We start from the raw sequence: 15,854 nt of genomic DNA on the forward strand, positions 1-15,854 counted from the left end.
ATCATGAAATATTCTCACTCAGAATACTTCTGGGCCCACGGACTTGATCTTAAGAGGTTGATCTCTACCATTCCATAACAGCAGAATGTATCCTGCTTTCTTCAGAGTACTTTCCTAGAAGAATCTAGAAAAAAAGTTAGATATTGTTTCAGGTAGAGTGCAGCAAGTAAAAGATGGTACATTCAAAAAGGTTTTAGCAGAAAGAATGTGATGAAAGGGCTTTACAGCAACAGTGGTTAGGGTTAAGGCAACCAGCAAAGAATATTGTGGCACTTGGGGCAGAAACAGCAGAAAGTCACTACTACTCCTTGGCCTAAATGGGTGAGGAAAGAAAGCAAGGTGTTTGATGCCCCATGAGAGTTGGACCCATGGAAGAAGAGCTGCCTGAAAGAAACTTTGACTGTAGAGGAGCTCAGCATTGTTGGCACTTGGCAAAGCAGGAAAGAGCAGAAGGAATCACTATTCTGGCCTTGGTCTCTCCCCACTGCAGTCTCCTCCCTGTGCCTCTCTCTGGCCAGAACCATCCAGAAACCAGAGCTCAAGGGAATTCAGCCTATAGAGAGGGCATCACACCCTGGGTGCAGAGCAGAGCAGAGCAGAGAAGCCAGGGGCTGGATGTCAGGCAGCAGGAATAACCAGCTAAAGCTAAGTACTTTAAGCAAGAAAGAGGGAGGGAGAAAACAACTGACAGGTTTTCTACATAAATATTATAGTATCTTATATGATACTAAAATGTAAAGAGCACATAGGAAAAATTTTATGACATCCAATAATTGGAGAATTTCTATCATCTATCACCCATCAATAAAAATCAACTTAAAACATGAAGAATCTATAGCCTGATTAGTGAAATGATATGAACAGATTATTTCCAAAAGAGAAAATATATATGGGCTAGTAGACAGATGAAGAATGTTTACTCTCAGTATTTAAAAAAGTGTACATTAAAACTAAAATAAGATCTATGTTTCCTGCCTAATTATCAAGAAAAACAGGTAATATGTAATATGGGCAAGGATACAGTGAAATGGGTGTTTCATACACTGTTACTGAAAGTGTACATTGATGCGGTCTTTCTGAAAATCAATTTAACAGTAATTCCACTTCCACGCTTCTGTCTTAAGGAAATAATTAGAAACATAGATAAACATGTGCATAACAGCTTTAATTATAATAGACAAAAAGAAAACAAATGTCCAACATTAATGGAATGGTTAAACAAATTACATCCATTCCATCAAATTTTATGAAGGCATTAAAATTTATGTTTACAATGAGATTTTTTTGTCATATAGTAAGCAAAAATGCAGTGTGCAAAATTGTATATACAGTACGATCATAGCCATGTTTAAAGGAAAAAGGAAAATACTAAAGGAAAAATGTCAAAGTGTTAATAGTTGTTTCTTTGGGTAATAAGAATTTTTTCCCCTTTTGCCTCTTTATGCCTTTGGGTACTCTCTTAATATCCTAAACTGAGAATGTTTTTACTAATATTACTGAATGCCCACACTGCTCTAGCCATTGTCCTGGGACCTGTATGCACACAGCTCATGAGGCACAGTGTTTGCTTCAATTTGCTTACAATCTAGTCTTATTTTTATACTGTAACTTCAAAAGTTATCAAACTGTAAAGCTGTTGATTATCTAACTAGGGTCAGGGAGGAGAATTACTACCCCTTTTATTCCTCATTTGATCTCTTTGCCTCACACCACCTTTCCAAAGCCAACAGGAATCCTGGCTGCTTTATCTGCAGAATATATCCAAAACCCTGTGCAATGTAAATCAACAAAGCTTTCAGGGAAAAAAAAGGACATATCTTCAAGGCTTTGGAGTAGCCAAAGAGTTCTTAAATAGGACACAAACATGCTAACTGTAAATGAAAAAAAATAGTAAATTTTACTAAATTAAAATTAAAACTGTTCATCAAACAACATGATTAAGAGAGTAAAAAGTTAGGCCACTAAGGAGAAGAAAGTTTTCCAATTCTTGTATGACTCATATACAGAATATGTAAAGAACTCATACATAGCAATAAGAAAAAGGCAGACAACCCAGAAGAAAAGTGAGCAAAGATTTGACCAGGCAGTCACAAAAGGATATCCAAATAAACACAGAAGGGTTTCCAAATACTAGTCGTTGTGGAATTCAGATTAAAACCACAATGTGGTATCACTACACACCAAATTCAAAAGGCAGATAATAGCAAATGAGGATGAGGATGTGGAGCAACTGAACGTTCTAACACCCCTGGTGAGAGTACAAATTGGTACAAACCATTTAGCAGAATCTACTAAAACTGAATATAAGGGAACCACATGATCCAGGAATTTTAATACTAGGTGCATGTATGTATATACCAAGTAAAACACACATATAAAGTCTTCACCATTTGTAACAGCCAAAAACTACAAACAATCCAAATATCCATCAGCAGTAGAATGGATAAAGTGTACAATATACATATAAGCAATACGATCCCACGGTGAGACTTAACTACATGTAACAACATTTATAAATATTGTAAGCATAATATTTAGTGAAAGAAGCCAGGCACAAAGAGTACATATCACTTCATTCTGTGTGTGTGACTTTTAGAAACAGCTGAAATCATCTACCATGTTAGAATTCAGGATTACTGATTACCCTTGGCAGGGAGTGCCTGAAAAGAGGGGAGGGTAGCTTCTGGGGTTCTGGTAATGACCTGTTTCTTAATCTGGCTGGTTTCTATACCAGTGTGTTCATTTTATGAAAACTCGTCAAGGCATACTTTTCTGTATGTATGTTAAACCTCAATTAGAAATCACATCATATATATGTGATGCACATATATACACATATAGAAAGTATAAATATTTATTGATACACACACACATGCAGGTACATATACCATCCAACATGTAACTACTTCTGACCTTTACTGTTCTCCCCAGACCAAGACTACAGCAACAGCTCTTTGCCCCAGTTCCTCTCTTGTATTCCTGCAGTCTTCACCTGTAGCCAGAACAATAATTTTTAAAACACAAGCCAGATCATATCTGTCCTCAGCTCATAACCAGTAGGAACTTCCCATGTCAATTAGAATAAAATCCGTAGCAGAGATTTATATTCCCGAGAGCCTGTATAAAATAGCCTCCTTACCCACACCTATTCCTGGTATCCCTTTACCCTGCTTTATTTTTCTTTACAGTTCTTATCATTAACTAACCTACCACTTACGTGGTTATTTATTTACAATGGAACATCTAGAACAGTGCCTGGCATATTTAGGCCATGAATGAATGAATGAATGAGATCCTCATCCAAAAACATAGGAAATAGGCAGAAAATGCATGTTTAGACTTTTTTATAGGTTAGGAAACTGAAAGAATGAAATTTCATTAGTAAACAAAAAACTGAAGTGACTTACTTGATATTTTCAGGAGTTCATCCCAGGTCTTCTGTTTCTCCACTCCCCTTCTCCCTCCCCTTGCCCTCCCCCAGACCCACACATATACATATACATGCACACACAGGCACAAGGAGAAAGGAATGGAGACAGTTATCCTCCTTCATTGAACAATGCATGTAAACTACTCTGTTCATTACAATTTATAGCCACTTAATCATATCACATAGCCATAAAATATATACTATATAATATATATGCATGTGTGTGTATAATTAGAAAGATTATATAATTCTAGTGGTTCCAAATTAAATGAAGATGACATCAAGGTAAATATTCATTATATTTGAATTAGGTATTTTTAATGGGAACTTGTTTTCTAAATAAATGGTCCTTTTGAATACATGATAGTAGAGAACCTATCATTTTTCTTGCCAAAACTCTATGTATTTGGGACCTAGAGCTGCTCCATTCAGCATCTTGTGTAAGAAAATTTTTCAAACAAAATAATACCTTTGTTAGGTTTTACAACAGTAAAAAACTTGTAAGGCCCTGAAGATGAATTTTTTTGTAACTGAATATATCTGGAAATTGAGATTATTTCAGCCAGAAGTCTCACCTTTCAGTTCTCAGAATGAGTTGTGGAGCTCCTGTTGCAGACAAGGGTGTTTAAGGTTCATTTCTGTTTCTATATAGGTATCAGTTACCTTTTCAAAAGGCTCCCCAGTGGGATTTGCCACTTGGCAGCTTGTCTAAAAACTAGCTAAATGTACAAACGTGGGCCAGTGGGGAGGTCCAGTTTGGATGTCGACCTAGTTGACCCTTCAGTTCAGTTTTAAAAAAAAAAGAAGAGAATGTTAGGCCCTTTCAGTTACTAAATAGCTGACTACACAGTTTTGTTCATTTGCTTTTTAACTGAAAAAATGGGAAATGTGGTGATAAGACCCCAGGTACATAGTATGTGCTCAACTGCTAGGATTAGTCTCCTTCACCTTCTCCCTCTCAAAAAGTAGTAACATGACATCAAGCCATAACTTTAAAAGTAGATTAAATAATAAAATGAAACTCAAGAGAATGTAATGAGGCTAACGTCAGAAGATCATTTGCTCATCAAGTAAATCTTTTAATAAGGCATAAAATGATGGTTAAAGAGAACGATGACTTTTACTTCTAAGGGAGTGCAAAATAACCATTAATGTCAGAGGAGAAACAGTGACAAAGTTCATTTGGAAACTCAGACTTGCAGCTCAAGAGGGGAAAGAATAGAGTAATAAGGATATGAGCCCGACTCCTATAAGGGAATTCTGGCTTCTTCTTGACCACACATCTTGGCAAGCTGTGTGACCCAGGGCAGCTTACTTAACCTTTCTGAATCCAGCTTCCTAGGGATGTATAATAAGGATGGTGAAATATCTCTCTTGCAGAGCTTTTGTGAAGATTAAGTAAAGCCTTCTTTCTAAAATGTTTTGTAGCCAAGAATATTCTCTGATAATGTACAGGATCATTACGATGCTTAAATAATTCATTGAATGCCCTTATGGCCTTCTCTCCACCTCCTAAAGCCACTTCTCCAAGTTTTAGCTAAAGCTACCTGCATCCTATACCTATCCTGTTTTAGTTTAGGATATTTTTCAATAATTAAATAAAAAAATTTTATATGTGCCATTTCTGAACTAGCCTAGCTAAGCTTTCAGAATAGAGCTATGGCATTCTCTGAAACCCAAGTTATTAATGCTGAACATAAATGAGCAAGCAGCTCCCTGAGACTCGTAAGGATAGGAAGATTAGAGATGGGGATGAAAAAGTGGGGGAAATCTTTTCCTTCCCCATCCCAGGATGGAATATTGTCCCATTTCCTAAATATTTTCCTCTCCATAATAGAAAAAGAAACTTAGTGAACACTTACCATACATCAAGCATTGTACTTGGTGTATTCACTGTTTCGTGTAATCCTCATAACAGACTAATGCATCCTGTACTGTTATTGCCCCTTATAGACAAGAGGACTATAATTAGAATAAGTAGCTTGAACAATATCCCATAGCTAGTAAGTGGCAGAGTCACTTACTGCCTAATTCATTTCCTAGTCTTTTTCTACTTGTTGATTATTCACCTGTTACATTTCAACTAACTTTGCATGCTGTATTTGCCTTTCCATCCCTTTATACTTTCACCCTTGCTATGCTTATACCAAGTAGGGTAAAGACATATAACAAAGACGCCTAAGATGTGGTCCCTGTGCTTAAGGACCTATTATAATCCACTGGCAGCAGGATGACAGACAGACAAATCATTATATGATGTGGAAGAATTTAAGAGATGCCTAAGGGTGGGAGAATCAGGCTCCTTGCCTATAGTGGGAATAATACTGTACCTAACATAACATAGTGGTTGTTAGCACAGAGGGCAATGCTCGTGTCAAGTGTTTGGCAAAGACCGTGATTCATAGTAAGTGCCCAGTATATGGAATCTATAATCTTGTCAGACAGTCCCAGGATAATAGCTGGGCTACAAAGCTAGAAAAGCAACTTGGCGCCAGATTTTGAGAGCCATGAATGCCAGTCTAAAGAGTTTGGACTTTCAGCTTGATAAAAACAATTGTGCCAAGGTCAGTAATCACTCTGGAAAGAAATCAGAGCTGATGCTATTTTACATTACCTTTCCAAATTCATCATAAGTGAGATGAAGTTGCAAACAGTTGGAACTGGTTTAAAGGCGTTTTGCATTTGATGTACTAAAAGGAAAGATGATATTTTCAAGTCTGATACCCTGTGCTTTTTCTTCCACAGTAATTAGCGAATGCCAAAGGCAGCAACTGGAGTCTGTGAGCTACTCCTCTCGCTACGCTCTGGGCCTCTTTTATGAAGCTGGCACGAAGATTGATGTCCCTTGGGCTGGGCAGTACATCACCAGTAATCCCTGCGTACGCTTCATCTCCAATGATAATAAGAAACGCAATATAGGTCAGTACCCCCATTATTTCCCTTAAATACAGTAACAATGGAGAGTGTAGATCATGAAAAATGTGGTTTAATTGAGTGTTGCCATTCTGAACAGAGCAAGCATTTAACTCCAAGCCACAGGGGATAAAATTTAATATCACTTTTGGCCAATAATAAAATATACAGTGAAACCAGCAAAGTTTTTCAGAAAATCATTCACCATATGGTTTGTATTACTGAATTCATGAAAATAGTGTCAGAAGGTTTAAGATTCCAAAATGGCCCAAGTTCTATTGCTTTAATATGAATCCATCTGTATGCAAATGTTTCTCTCATCATTTGTTTCTTGGTGGAGTTTGGTTTTTGGTTGGTTGATTTTGTGTCTAAAATTTGATAAGTGCCGCTCTTTCCACTGCCCAGGCTAGAAATAAAGAGTGAATTTTACTCTGTTGTGAAAATCCTATACTTCAGTATAATTTTATTTAATTTTCATCTGGAAGACCACATAAAATTCCCTTGTATACAGTGTAACTAAAATGACAGGTAAGATGTTTTATAACAGCTTTATAGAATGGGATAGAATCTATACTCCACCCTATTTTGCTGAAGAGTAGTTATTAAAATTAGATTTGAATTGCAAGAATAAACACAAGTGGTTCATTTCTGGCATAAAGGTGAAAATATCATCTTCTTTGCAGGATTGTAGTGATCCTGAGATATTGCTTTTTGGGGAATGAACAGTAATGATCTAAAATGACTAAATTCTTGAAAGGAATCATAATCTCAATTTGTTATGGTGTTTTATGGTGTAGCAATGGTTTCATCAAGCCATTAATTGGAAGTTTTGCTTGATAAAATCACCAAGTAACGTTTCTTGGCCTGCCAGAATTTTATAATGATAGAACCGGGCTGGAGTATGGTTTTTATATCAGAGCACACATGATCTTAGAAAAATGTTTCTTTTATAACTTATAACTCCCTAAGGGCTGGACTGTTTATGTTAACATGATACCACATATATGTACAATCAGCAGTTCATGAAATGCCCTTTAACAGCAATGGACTAACCATTTTGAACTCTACAACTGCTTTGTTTTAAGAAAAGGAAAACAGCCCTGGATCGTCTCATGTTATACATCACAAATTAGACATTATCCTTTCTGTATTGCTTCATAAAATATATCTGTTAGGATATATTCAGTAATAAATAATGGAAAAACCAATTTAAACTTGTTTGAACAACATAAGGATATTTGTTATATTATCTGCTATGGACTGACTTGCATTACCCCCAGATTCATATGTCAAAGCCCTAACCCCAAGATGATTATATTCGGAGAATAGGGCTTTTAGGAAGTAATTAAGGTTAAATGAAGTCATAAGGGTGGGATCCTAATATGGTATGATTGGCGGCATTATAAAATGAGAAAGAGAGAGAGCTCTCTTGCCATCCTTACATACACACTGAGGAAAGGTCGTGTTGAGCATAGGGAGAAAGTGAGAAAGCAGGCAGGCCATCTGCAAGCCAGGAGTAGTCCTCACCAGAAACCAGATCAGTTGTCACTTGATGTTAGACTCCAACCTCTGGAACTGAGAGAAATGAATTTCTGTGTAAGCCACCAGCCTATGATATTTTCTTTTGTCAGCCCAAGCTGACTTACATACTCAAGAGGAAGAAAATACAGAGACTTTAGGATTGGTTGATTCAAGACCTGAGCAATATCTTCAAGGACCTTGTGTTTACCCTTCTCTGCTCTCTTCCGCTGTTGATACTGACATCCTCATTGGACTGGTGGCAAGATGGTGGTAACTGTTGGAGTCACATTTAGACCCAAAGCATATCTTTAGACCCAAAGATATGCTTTGCAATAAGAGACTATTACTGTCTCTGTTCCTTTCTAAGAATCAAGGAAATCTTTCCAGAAACCCCTCAAATGACATCATCTTGTATCTCACAGTTCAAATTAGGTTACTTGACCAGTCTGAAACCAGTCACTGGCAAGGGGCATAGGACTCCATGATAAACCTAGACAAATCAAGATATACTGCTGGAACTGGTATTAGGATCATCTTTTCTTTAGCCATATGAGAGGTAAATACCTGGAAAAAAGAGGGCTTTGTTAGGAAGAAAGAAGGAAGTAGTAGATGCTAGGTGGGCAACAAATAATGCCTATTGTCTTCAAGTAGAACATCTCATGGAGAAGGTAGTGTTCTAAAGGTTACATATAAAGAGAATAATTGTTATCTTTGAAAATCTCTTAAAACTGCATGGCATTTTGGAAAGTGACATCACTTTAAGTAAATGAAGTATAGCCATTTTTCCAACATTCAGTAGATTTCATTTTCTTTGGGTAGGGCCTGGTGAACTAGGTGGTTTGTATTTACAGAAAAGGGTGGTATTTTCTACCATGAAAGACACAAAGAAAAGAAAGAAATAGCAATCATATCTCCTAACAGATTAAATTGCTATACAAATGGAGTGGGATGGTGGTAAAAGCCCCCATACTATACACAGTAGCAATTCATAAAATCAGAGTTATGCAGATTTGAAAGATACAACATAAAAATGTTAATAAATTCTCACATTATTGGCAGCACTTGAAATGATAAAAATATTAAAGTATTTTTTATATTAATAATTACAAATTTTAAAGTTGGACGGCCAGGTGAATTGGAAACCATTTTGCTGTAGCCCATAGTGGTGCCGCTTCAAACAGCAAAGAAATACCTCCCTGCTTTTGTCAGTTTTATGGAAAACTAATCTTGGATTATGCAAGTTTTAAATTATGGGAAGCTCCAGTAATGCGTTCCCTAACATAAAATCTAACTGCCTTTCGTTTAAACTATTTTTTCTCACTACCTGGAGACAGGGCACTAAATGTGTCTTGTTGAATTCATATAATATGGATGTCCATATGCTGTAATTCCACTGATACTTAAGTAGACCAGTAAGAGTTATCTCTTTATGTTACTAACACTGCCCCACACCAACTCTTTATTTGGGGTGTTTGCTTAAATCAAGAATTAATACTGTATATACACACACTCAACTAATGAAGGGAGACATTTGTGTTCTCCAGAGGTAGGGCAGCAACAAAATAAATGAAACAGTGGCAGGGCTGAGTTCACAAAATATAGTTTGTTGTTCAGTGTTACAGAGAGAGTATAAAGGATTAGTCACCCAAACCAAACCAAGGTCAAAGGATAAAGGATTAGTGGCCCAAACCAAACAAAGGTCAAGAAGTAATAATTTGTTAGATGTCAGGAATAGGCAGTCAATCCAGAAAGCCACAACCAGAACCAAAGTCCCCTTAGGCAGCAGGTCTAACTTGACCCAGGTTCAAGTACTGATAGTTGTGGGTATGACCCAATATACTTAGGTGTGTGTTTCTCAAAAGGGTTCAATGCAACACCAGTTTCTTGATACGCTCTTGGGTAAGGGGCTCATTGCCAACTAAGTTTGCAAAATGCTACCAACTTTACCCACATTTTGGAGAGTCTTTGGGTAAGTTATCCTATTAAAAGATATTGTTGCAAAAATGATACCTTCTCACTTAAGTTTATCTAGAATTTCCAAAATGTTCTTTACCATGAAACATCTAATTTAGGCATCTAACCAAATATTCCACAGAAACGCTTCCCAGGACACACTTAAGAAACACTGACTTGATGTCACCATTTATGTTTCATACCTGGGCAGGAATTATAGGTCAGATGAAGAGGGTGGGGAAGTCTGGTCCTAAAAACATCACTTGAGATACTGAGACTTTTTAGAGATGAAAAAGCTTTCTTGCAGATGAACTGAAAACTTGGTGGCATTAGAATTGGAGACAATTTAGGTTGCAGTAAGATCTTTATCATTAACATAGATCATTTTTAAATTATCAATAAAATTGGCATGGTGGGAAGAATTTGGGCTTAGAAGATCTGGATTCAAATTCTGGCTCTGAAACATGCTAATAATATGATCTTGCATGACTCTTGTATTTGTAACATTAGTTTTTGTAGCAAATACATGCAAAAATGTGAATGGCCGGAACATAACAGTTCATTTCTTGCCCACATAAAGCCCAAACAGGTGTTTATGACTAGTAAGTAGCTGTCATCAAAGATGTAATTCAGAGACTCAGACTCCTTCCATGTTTTGACCCTGCCATCTTCATCAGGCAGCTTACAGAGTCACTGTGCTCAGAGGAATCAAGTCAGTAGATGCGAAAGAAAATGGAGGAGAGCACATGGGATATTTTTAGGCCTACATCTGGAAAAGGGCACATCAGGAATGCTCACATTCTATTGGTTAGAACAGGTATGTAGCCACAGTTGGAAGGGAAACTAGAAATGCAGTCTACCTGTGTATGTAGGAAGAATAAAAAGTGGGTTTAATGAACATCTAGCCAGTTTCTGCTACAACACTTAGCATCAGTCCTTCTGTGAAAGGAGCAAATTAGACCTACATGGGTGATAAGTAGGTTTCAACAAAAGTGCAAATCATTCAACAGGTAGTCATCTTCTAGGGCAAAAAATAAGAATGATTCCAAGACTGGGTCTAGATTCCTCAGAAAGGGATTCTGCCAACAATCAGCAGTGTCTGTCATGTGGAGGGAGACTGCCACAGTGAAATACATTTGTCCCCTAAATAAGAAAAACATACCTGTGTGTTTCTCCTTTACTCCAACACTACTGCCACACTCACAGCATTTCTGACACCGTAGGTATGGATCTTCTACACATCAAGCAGTTCTCTGACACCAGCTGGGTGTCCTACAATTCAATTCAGTGCTGACCCTATCTCCCTGGATTAGCATCAGATCCCACCAACTAAGGGTTCAGTCCCACACAAAAGCCCCTACTTCAGACACCAATTGCAAGTTCCAGGTTATCAGGTATACTTCCAAGTGACCAGCTATAAACCAGGATTCCCATGATCACTCCTTGAGTTCAGTAATTTACTAGAATATCTCAAGACACTCAGGGAAACACCTACTTAATTACCAGGTTATTGTGTAATAAAGGAATTGACATAAGATACAAATGAACAGCCAGATGAAGAGGAACATAGGGTAAGGTCCAGAAGGGTTCCAAGTACAGGAGCTCCTGACCCTGTGGAGTTGAGATGCACCATCCTCCAAGTAGGTGGACATGTTCACCAATCCAGAAGCTCTCTAAACCTGTTCTATTGCGATTTTTATGGAGGCTTCATCACATAGGCACAATCAATCATTAACTAAATCTTCAGCCCCTCTTCCCTTTCTGAAGGATGAGGAATGATGCTGAAGGTTTTGAGCCTCTAATCATGACTTCTTCTTTCTAGTGACAGCCTCCATCCTGAAGCCGTCCTAGAGCCCATGAAGAATTTCTTCAATAGAACAAAAGACACTCTTATTACCCAGGAAATTCTAAGGCATTTAGGAGTTCTGTGTCAGGAACCAGGATCAAAAACCAAATGTTGAAGCATAAGTTGCTTCTACTGTTCTTATCACTTAGGAAATAACAAGAATTTTAGGAGCTCTGGGCCAAGAACCAAATATATATATATATATATATATATATACATATGCATATATATATATATTTCTATTATTTAACACCTCCCAAGAAGATGTCTGAGGTCCCTCTCAAGATCTTAAATTTGGAGTCATGCGGGCCAGGAGTCAAACTTCCTAGATTCAACTCAGTTCTACCTCTAACCAATGGTGTGGAATTGAATAAATCACTCAAACTATCTCTTTAGTGGTCAATAAGATGAAAAATATAATACCAGCCCCAAAGGAGTTGAGAATGAAATTATTTAAACATAAAAGAGATTCAATGGCACTTAGCAAATAATGACAGTGTCTATGGTACATATTAGTATAAGTAATAATTCCAGTCTTTAATTCGCATATTATTTTCTCCAAAGCAAAGTGCATAAATATAAAAGCCTAACTTAGGTGACTACAACCCTCTGTTACTAGTGCAGACAGGAGTTAGGACAGCTTAAATAAATGAAATGTATGTTACGCTGCAAATGATTGCTCATAATTTTAGCGTCCTTCCCTGTTCACCATCTGGACAAGTGTTAATGATCAGTGAAATAGCTAGTAGGCAGCAATCTGAAGAGATTAATACAATCTGCAACTCTAGAAATGTGATGGCCAATAATCATAATTACATAGCTTTCGATATCTCCCCAAAGGAAACAATCCAACTTATCCAAAAGGAAAACAAACAAATGAACAAATGTTTTTAATCACATAGAATTTATACTTGCAAGGATTTTATTGTTAGGATCTTTGAATAACAAACACTAATATGGTGTATATTGCCTTTAACAGCTGTTTTACCAAAAAATGCCAAAATATTATTCCATATAGCAGTTTATTACATCAATTCTTTATAAAAGACAGGAGCATACTATGAAATCCTAGAAATAATTGGAATGGGCCCAGAGTGTTAAATCCAGTGACCTTGTGGCCACTTAAGGGCGTTCATGATAATTCCAATTAAGCAGATAGCCATGCAATTGGCAACACAAAATGGTCTGCTTTAGGACTTGAATAAATATGGAATTATTATTTGCAGAAAACTTTTGCAGAAATACAATCCAGATAGGTAACACTTGATAAGTGGAACAAAAAAGTAAAAGGGCACAAGGGGTGAGAAGGAAAGGGAAGTCTCTGTAATCATGAAAAACTGTCAGGTTTCCAGTTCAGGCTTTTGTTTTAACATACCAACTCCAGAAGCAGAGATCTCAGATAAAATAACAATCATCATCTTAAAATAACAAGCAGTAACCAGTTCCAATTCATGATATTATGTCTTTTGTACAATAGATATAGTTACTTGTAATTCAATTATGTAGCTGATGCTGTCCATATAAATCTATTAAGACAATTTACTCAACAGCAGTCAAATACTAATTACAAATAGCCATCTCATTATTATAATGATGCCATAGACTATTACATGATTATAGTATCAAAGTCTTGGGATGATCTCTCAGGAATAAAAAATACATGTATGTATGTATGTTTACATATATATAATGCACAGTTGTACTTATATAAAATATATGTGTCTATAATATGTATATATGGATACATAAAATAAATATCTATTTCTTGTCATTTAGGTTAATAGGCACAACTTATAAATAATAGACTGGTCTTATTTTCACATAATGTTTGCCAATTCTCAGAACAAAACGGGTCTTCTTTAGAGAATGAAATAACTCAGCCCATTTTGTAAGGAGAACATTTGCACTCAAAGTAAAAACAAACAAAACTCTCTCAGCCTCTGGTTTACCTATTGAGCCATCCTCAATGGGAACGACTTACATCCAGATTGCACTTGTCCTCCCACTTGCCAAGGGAGTTAATTCAATATGAAAACCGATGCCAGAGATAGAGGGAAAGTGGAAAAACAGCTAAACATATAACATCAAAAATAAGCTTTTAAAAATATCCTATGGAGTATATTATGAGGGTAAATACATTTTATGGAAGTTTCTTTTAAAAAAATTGAATTCACAAATATTTGATTTATGTTTTCCATTCTCAGCTTATTCAGGTGAACAGTTATTTACAACTATGTATTGAATGCCTCTGTGTGCCAGGCACTGTGCTAAGAACTGAGGATTCCATAGTTTCTGCCCTCGTGAAGCAAAGTTTCATGACTTCTATTCAAATGAGAAATTCTGAAGGAAATAGATACATGAGGGTTTGTTGGACGAGTGACTTAGAGTCAAGCAAGAGTCCTCATAAATATAAATGGATGCATTGATATATATATAATCGAGTGTTAACACATCTATAATCAAAACGGGAACACTTATGTTGCCTCATAACAGTATTGTGAGCTTTTAAAGAACACTCAGGGCCTTTTGTCAACATGAACCTGATAATATTCTTTCTGTAGGCAAAGAAATGAAAGATGGGGGCTATGGAACATTGTAATCCATGAATAAATCAGAACTTTAATATAGCCTATTATTTAACTTTCTCCTGGGGCTGCTAAAATGTTCAGTAAATGCAGATGGATCATGACATGTCCAAGTAGTGAGAAAAAGGTAAAGAAAATCAGGAGTCTGTAACTGCTGCCTAGCATTTCTGTTACTATAAACAATTGTCAATTACAAATTTCCATAGCACGCATACTAAGAAGTGATTCTTAAACATGAAATACTCTAAGTCCCTTTTTGTCACAGCAGTCCACCCGCCCTGCCCCCTGAAAAGTGGTGTTTTCACTCACAGTATTGGCCTCAACTTGGGACCATCAGGCAGAGATTCACAAAAGACCTTCAGGTAGGCAAGAATTGGTCCAGAACACAAGAGCCAAGTGTGTTGGTGACTGTCTGGAGTTTATATCCACTATTAGTGGGGGAGAAAAGCAGAATGAGAATCAGATGACTGAGCATGATGAATAAATGTACGATCTGAAATTCACAGATGATAGATGAGGGCAACAGAAAACTGGCAGAGGCTGCCTCACTGCTGTTGGTTTAGAAAGGAAACAGCAAAAAAAAAACCCTCTGCTGACTTGGTAAGGAGGTAAGGAAGGCCGAAGCACCACAAGTCGGGAAGGCAGCAGAGGTGCACAGGTGGGAAGTGTCACAGTCTCTCTGACCTCTTCACTCACAAAGGTCATAGAACTTGGCATGTCAAATGAAGAATCTGCTGCATTAAATGTAATCACATCTAAATTTTACTATTTATAATTACAGTTCTTTAAAGGAATAGTTCTTTTGTCCACTGAGCACCAAGAAGAGATTAGGTGCCAGTTTGGAAGTGGAAATAAGGAGATCTAAATTGCTTTGCCTAATTGAGGAGAAAATTTCAGACAAAAAATTGGGATTCAGAGAAAATCCCAAGGGGAAGGGCCAGGAGCAGAGAAGGGGAAAGAACAAAAAGAAAACTAGATTGTGAGAGACTCTGGCTTGACCCAAAGGGTTACTGTGTAGATTGGTAACTTATTTGCTATGTAATTTACTTTGTGAGTCCCCCTACATACTCCCCCTACAACCTCCAAATAGTTCTGGATTGAGCAATCGCTTTAAATCCATGGTTTCTTTTTATTGAGGAGCTGTTGACTTAAGTCAACTTAGTCCAGGCACTTTCCAGAATAGCCAGAATGGAATTAGGAACTTTATGGTTTCGTCAGGTTCATTTCTGTGCAGAAATTTGGAGTATGGCAACCCTCACACCTACTTAAAAACCTCATTTTGAATCAAAACAGAACCTCAGATAGAGCAAGCTCAACTTGCTGTCTCCACAATACCTGCCACCACATCAGGCTGTTGAGAGAACTGGAAACTGGGAAAAGGCTCTCTCTGTGGGACTGAACTGTTCTGAAGGATCTTGAAGTTAAGTCCTTACTGCAGTCTGAAGTGAAGCTGTCAACACTCTGGGTTGGAAGCCAGGACTCAAAATGATGTGCTCTGCTCTGCTTCCCAGACAAGAGCCTGGTTTTCGTCATTCTGGAGGCATCTCGAAACCTTTGCAAGTTGAGAACAGTCTTGTAAAACTGTGTAACTCTCAGACAGCTTTTG

General features: G+C 37.2%; 1 protein-coding gene across 3 annotated transcripts in view; it reads left to right on the top strand.

Annotated features, from left to right (window-relative positions):
- The window catches only part of RNLS (renalase, FAD dependent amine oxidase), a 274,300-nt gene that overhangs the window by 193,546 nt on the left and 64,900 nt on the right, over nt 1-15,854 (top strand). For 2 of the 3 annotated variants that reach the window (XR_005032408.2, XM_036924054.2), the window contains exon 5: nt 6,176-6,349. The exons of the other annotated variant lie outside the window; for it this stretch is intronic. Coding sequence is in view for 1 of the 2 variants with exons in the window: in XM_036924054.2 (XP_036779949.2) it covers nt 6,176-6,349 (174 nt within the window). In the remaining variant the exon portion in view is untranslated. The remainder of the gene's footprint in view (nt 1-6,175; nt 6,350-15,854) is intronic. 3 annotated transcript variants of the gene reach the window in all.

Source organism: Manis pentadactyla, chromosome 8 (assembly GCF_030020395.1).
Source record: "Manis pentadactyla isolate mManPen7 chromosome 8, mManPen7.hap1, whole genome shotgun sequence".
Taxonomy (NCBI): Eukaryota; Metazoa; Chordata; class Mammalia; order Pholidota; family Manidae; genus Manis; species Manis pentadactyla.